Genomic DNA, 6,535 nt, shown 5'->3' with positions numbered 1-6,535 from the left:
TTTACTAGTAACATATTGATCATGACCAAACCTTGAAAGTCATTTATATCGATCAGTTCCTAAACTTGCGTGTTTTTCAAGAAGTTATGTATGCCTTCCTGTTTGTACCTTGCCTTTATCTGTTGCCCTTTGTGAAAATGATTACTAAGAAGGTAGAGAGCTGCAAAAACAAACAGCAAATCTGTAATTACACAAAGATTTATTTACATGGCTCAACGTTGCTGTCTCCGACTTCTCTAAAACACACGTAATGGACACATTTATTGAGGCACGTAGCCACACACCAAACCCACAGAGCCATATGGATTGGGATTTCTAGCTGTTGTGCAGCAGATTACGAGACTTTCCAACCATGGCGCATGACCCTACTGCAGTTCCTGCCCTAACTTATTTAAACAAACAACCCAAAGATAGGCTATCCAAGGTCCGCCTCAATTTCTCGGCTATATGTGACGTCAGGCTGGAGGTAAGGGGCCCACAGAGAACCCCTCACTTTCTGGTAGGGAGTTAGAGGAGGAGGCCGCCTCCTCTCCACCCCCTTCCTTTCCCACAGTCAACAGGAAAACTGGAACCAACAGAGAGAAAAGCCAAATGTACGTACTGTCCTGTGGGGGAGGAAGGACGAACAAGTCCAGCTTTACGGGACAAAGAAAGTCGGGGTCAAGAAGAAGGAATGCACAAGAATCAGAGGGAAGTGAAGAAAATCCAGTCCGCTTATCTCCAGAATTTAGAGAAACTAAACGAGGGGATAAAGCCTGACAAAAAAAGCCGGAAACCGAAGGAGGGAGACTTTTCAAAGCAAACTGCGATGGAGAAGCAGCGCCCGATGACCATCACGGGACAAGTATCCAAATCCTCCGCGCAGAGGCTGAGCAGAGACCTGACGTGCTCAATATGCCTGGATCTTTTCAAACAGCCCGTCTCCCTGCCCTGTGACCACACCTTCTGCCACGCTTGCATCGCTGGTTACTGGGCCGGTCCCCGTGGCTCAGGGCAAGGAGGAACAGGCTCCTGCCCCCAGTGCAGGAAGGTTTACCCCGGGCAAAGCTACAGGCCAAATCGCATCGTCGCCAACATAGTGGAGAGCTACTGCCAGGGGCTGGAGGAGAGCGGGTCTGGAGGGAGACTAGGAGAAGTAGGGGTCACGGAAGGAGCTTCTGCCCCAGCCCCACGCTGCAGCAGGCATAGAGAGGAGCTGAAGCTTTACTGCGAGGAGGACCAGGAACTGGTGTGTCTGGTGTGTGGCCTCTCCCAGGACCACAGGAATCACAACATGGTGTGTGTTCAGGAGGCTGAGAAGAAATACAGAGTGAGTTCTGAATGTATGCAAAGAAAAATTATATATATACTCTTATATGATGAATGATAATGTATGTGATGATGCTAATGTACAATATTTTTGTCATGTATTAGGTTATTATTTTAAATATGTAAAGTTTCATCTCACTCTGAATGTTTTGTGGCATGAACACATCAAATTCAATTTCAAATTGAATTCAACAGAAAAAACACATCAGTGTCCCATATGTCCTTTTCTCTGTCTGGCAAGGTTTCTTTGAACAGTTCTATGGACTCTCTGAAGGCAGAGCTGAACACAGCCCTGCAATGTGACAGAGAGGCTGAGGAGGAGGTGAAGAAGCTCAAGGTGAGCGGACATCCTTCCAAATTATTTCTCTCAATAGCAAGTTAACACATTTAAAATATGCAAACCTCACTATGAGTCCATCAAGTCAAGCTGCAAGACTGATTTCTTTCATAATTTTTACGCATTATTATATTATTATAATTGTGATGACACTGAGTCCTCATTACTTGAACATTAAAACTATCTCAGTCATGAAATCATCGCTATCCATGTGCTACAAAAGGAAAATGCCACAAAAATACAATATGTATTATATGAATATATCATTTCATATATGTATAATACATGCATGCATACATACACACACATACACACACACACACACACATATATATATATATATGGTGGCACAGTGGTTAGCGTGGTCGCCTCACAGTGAGAAGGTCCTGGGTTCGAACCCCGAAGTTGTCCAACCTTGGGGGTCGTCCCGGGTCGTCCTCTATGTGGAGTTTGCATGTTCTCCCCGTGTCTGCCTGGGTTTCCTCCGGGGGCTCCGGTTTCCTCCCACAATCCAAAGCAGGGGCGCAAAAGGGGGGGGGGTGCAGAGGGTGCAATGCACACAGGCGCCACATCAGCGGGGGCGCCAAAAGTACAGTGTACAGTAAACAATTTCTGGTTATAGGCCTATTTGGTTGTTTTTTTTTAAGTTTAAGATTTATAAATATTATTACTTAGATGAGAATGTTGGATTAGAATATATAGTTAGATGTTATATTTTTAATTATAATATTCTTTTATTTTTTTTTTATGGTACGGTCTTTTGGCACCCCAGCTGATGCGGCGCCTGTGTGCATTGCGCCCTCTGCAACCCCGTCGTTGCGCCCCTGGTCCAAAGACATGTAGGTCAGGTGAATCGGCCTTACTAAATTGTCCCTAGGTGTGAATGTGTGTGTATGTCGGCCCTGTGATGGACTGGCGGCCTGTCCAAGGTATCTCCCCGTCTGCCGCCCAATGACTGCTGGGATAGGCTCCAGCATCCCCGCGACGCTGAGAGCAGGATAACCGGTTTGGATAATGGATGGCTATATAATATACAGTGAATATGACTTTGTGGCCCATCTCCACGAGCACGGTAAATATCGGCTATTGCTGCTACTGACAATGACCACCCATCCCACCAACTCAGGAACACACTGCTGACCTGAAGCAACGCATAGAGGCCCAGTTCAGCGATCTTCACCAGTTCCTGTACCAGGAAGAGAAGCTGCTGCAGGTGAAGCTGAAGACCGAAGAGCGGAGGGAGTTGATACGCCTGGATGAGCACAAGGCCTTGCTCTGTGTGGAAATCTCCCGTCTGCAGAGAGCTGTCAATGAGATAGAGGACAAGTTGAAGGAGGAAGACCCTTTCACTCTGCTACGGGTAAAAATCTTGTGCACTTCACACACCATGCATTTTACAGAACAATTTGTATACTGATTTGGAACAAGAAATTACATTTGGCCTTAATGAAAGCATGATAGATTGTAGGATTAAAAAATTGTATTATACATCAAGGGCAACATCTCGATAAACTCTTGAATGTGCTTTTCCAATGGAAGCATGTTGCTGAGATCTTTAAGAAAAATACTGGCCATCAGCCAGACCATCTAGGACACATGGTGAGTGTTAGTTTCATTGTGGAGGGAGTATATCTGCTGGTTTCCCAGCTAAGTCAGACTGAATAGTGCTTCCATCAGTACACATGTATATGGAACAACATACATATCCAAATTTAGTTCATATGTATTGCAGTCATGCGGCTTTGTAGATTAACATGATAACGTTGCCATTGTATCAATGAAAACAATGGGTTTAGGAGTTCAGGGAGCCATTAGGGTGGAGCACAGACAGGATGTGGGCCAATGACCTCATTCCTTCTTCATCTGAAGGATAAAGAGCTTAGTTGCACGGGCATTGGTCCATGCTTTGGCCAAGGCTGTGGGACTTTCCCCTGGCTATGGGGGGATCCCACAGGGCGGAGTAGCGTGAGCTTAGACACTGATGTAATATGGAAAACAGCTTTCCTTCCCTTTGGGACAAGCCATACTAATCAACAGTCTCTCTCTCTCTCTCTCTCTCTCTCTCTCTCTCTCTCTCTCTCTCTCTCTCTCTCTCTCTCTCTCTCTCTCTCTCTCTCTCTCTCTCTCTCTCTCTCTCTCTCTCTCTCTCTCTCTCTCTCTCTCTCTCTCTCTCTCTCTCTCTCTCTCTCTCTCTCTCTCTCTCTCTCCCCCCTTTGTTTGTTCCTGTCTCGTCTCAGAGTATCAAATCTCTACTCCAGAGGTGAGGCGTGTGGGAAATGGGCAAGTTTTGACCCCCCCCCCACATTTCATTTCTACTGCTTTTTCATTGTGTAATCGATTTTAATTTAACATGATCCATTTCTGGCAGGCCATCGCTGAAGTTTGAGAAACCGACGCTCACGCCGCCCAGCCTGTGCGAGGGTCGCTTTGCGGGGCCCTTGCAGTACAGGGTGTGGAAATCACTGAAGGGAAGCATCTATCCAGGTATTGTCAATTACATTTGGGATCCACTTCTCTATAAAAGAAAAAACATAAACAGTTGAAAGATTGACAGGTTAATAAGATTGACAGTTTAACGTTCAGTTCTAACTCCCATTTCAGTTTAACATATAGCGACTTTCTCCTGATTGTTTTTTGTAAACTACTGTAGTTTTAGAAACAATTTCTTTGAGGGTTTTTTTTTGTATGCACCTGTCAACACTTGAATCACTTCATTACCTTCTGCAGAGACTCCTTTTTTAATTTCTGGATCGTAGACACATCTTAGTAGGCGGCATGGTGGCACAGTGTTCAGCGCGGTCACCTCACAGCAAGAAGGTCCTGGGTTCGAACACCGGGGCTGTCCAACCTTGGGGTCGTCCCGGGTCGTCCTCTGTGTGGAGTTTGCATGTTCTCCCCGTGTCTGTGTGGGTTTCCTCCGGGTGCTCCGGTTTCCTCCCACAGTCCAAAGACACGTAGGTCAGGTGACTCGGCCGTACTAAATTGCCCCTAGGTGTGACTGTGTCAGCCCTGTGATGGACTGGCGGTCTGTCCAGGGTGTCTCCCTGCCTGTCGCCCAATGATTGCTGGGATAGGCTCCAGCATCCCACGACCCCAATTGGGATAAGCGGCTTGGATAATGGATGGATGGATTGTTCAGAGATGATATCAAATGCTTTCTGAAACTATTTTGAACGATGTCTTTATGTGTTATCTTTTCTAGTTCCAGCAGCCATTACCTTTAACTCCAGCACAGCTAACCCTTGGCTTAGCCTCACCTCCTCCCTCACGTGTGTCCGCTACCAGACCTTCAACCACACTGTTCAGGACAACCCCCACAGGTTCAACGCTGCCCTGTCACTGCTGGGCAGTCAGGGATTCACCCACGGACGCCACTATTGGGAGATTGAAGTCTACAGCAGCACAGTATGGACTGTGGGGGTTGCTCGTGAGTCAGTGTCCAGAAAGGGGGTAATCAAAGCCTTGCCGGCCAATGGCTTCTGGACCCTCTCCCTCTCCTATGGAGTTCAGTACATGGCGGGCACCTCTCCCCCCACCGTCCTATCCCTGGAGGAGTCTTTGGCCAGGATTGGCGTATACCTGGACTACAAGAGAGGACTGGTGTCTTTTTACAATGCAGAGAGTATGACACACCTCTACACCTTTCGGGAAACGTTCACAGAAACACTTTTTCCTTATTTTAATTTGGGCTTCCTGGATAAAGTACATGAGAATGAGCCTCTCAAAGTTTTCTTGCCAAAAATTTGACGAGTTTTGTAATGACAGTTGTTAAAAAAAAAGTTTGAAATTGTTTAAATTGGGCATCAAGCTCTATGCTAGCAGTCTATTCCATTCCCTACCAACATGGGGACCGCTGGTTCGAATCCTCGTGTTACCTCCAGCTTGGTCGGGCTTCCCTACAAACACAATTGGCCATGTCTATGAGTGGGAAGCCGGATCGCAAGCCGGATGTGGGTATGTGTCCTGGTCACTGGACTAGCACCTCCTCTGGTCGGTCAGGGCGCCTGTTCAGGGGGGAAGGAGAACTGGGGCGAATAGCGTGATCCTCCCACGTGCTACGCCCCCCTGGTGAAACTCCTCACTGTCAGGTGAAAAGAAGCGGCTGGAGACTCCACATGTATCGGAGGAGGCATGTGGTAGTCTGCAGCCTCCCCGGATCAGGAGAGGGGGGTGGAGCAGTGACTGGGGTGGCTCAGAAGAGTGGGGTAATTGGACGGATACAACTGGGGAGAAAAAGCAGGGAATTTTTTTTTGTTGTTTAAATTGCTTAAAAGTCATCAAACAAGCAGTAGATTTTCAATTCGCCTGGAAACTCAAAAAAAAAAAGAAACAAGATTTTCTGAATATCTAGGTTAAAGTAAAACGGGATTTGAAGTTGTGCAGCTAGTCAGAATACAACCTGACAAACGGGAAAACGTGTTTCTCTCTGAAAAGCTTTTTGAACCACATAAAGTTTGTCAACTGGATCTGTTGCCACACCTTAGCCATACATGAATGAAGTATACAAAGCTGTCTGGTTAGCTGTTTAACTTGTTAGCTGTTGGGAATAAAAACCGATATTAACGATAACAAATCTATTACTGGCACATTCCTATCTTCATAAATAACTCACCTTATACATACATCTTTTATGAAAAATAAAATCTAAAAAAAAAACAAAAAAAATGACGTCTTTCCAAATTATTTAACGTGTTGACACTGAAACTGTCTCTTGATATTATTCAAACTGCCAGCATCTTCTTCAAAACCAAGAATCAAAGAGGGTTGAATCAGTTCCTCTGGATACAATGTTTACTGACAGATCCATTTCATGATGAAACGTTTCATAATGAAACAGTGACTTCAGTCGAGTGATGAAATGGATCTGTCGATAAACGTATCCAGAGGAAC

The 6,535-nt window shown here is 45.8% G+C and overlaps 1 protein-coding gene across 1 annotated transcript; it reads left to right on the top strand.

Moving 5' to 3' along the window:
- The first annotated feature begins 309 nt into the window (after positions 1-309).
- On the top strand, positions 310-6,307 carry trim69 (tripartite motif containing 69). The gene is made up of 6 exons (XM_056290283.1): positions 310-1,309; positions 1,550-1,645; positions 2,772-3,005; positions 3,883-3,905; positions 4,014-4,129; positions 4,848-6,307. The coding sequence occupies exons 1-6, from the start codon at positions 674-676 to the stop codon at positions 5,390-5,392; spliced, it is 1,650 nt and encodes a 549-aa protein (XP_056146258.1). The 5' UTR covers positions 310-673; the 3' UTR covers positions 5,393-6,307.
- Positions 6,308-6,535: the final 228 nt, after the last annotated feature.

The sequence above is a fragment of the Lampris incognitus genome, chromosome 12 (genome assembly GCF_029633865.1).
Source record: "Lampris incognitus isolate fLamInc1 chromosome 12, fLamInc1.hap2, whole genome shotgun sequence".
NCBI classification, from domain to species: Eukaryota; Metazoa; Chordata; class Actinopteri; order Lampriformes; family Lampridae; genus Lampris; species Lampris incognitus.
The sequence above is the reverse complement of the archived record's forward strand: the minus strand, read 5'-3'. Positions and strand labels throughout refer to the sequence as shown.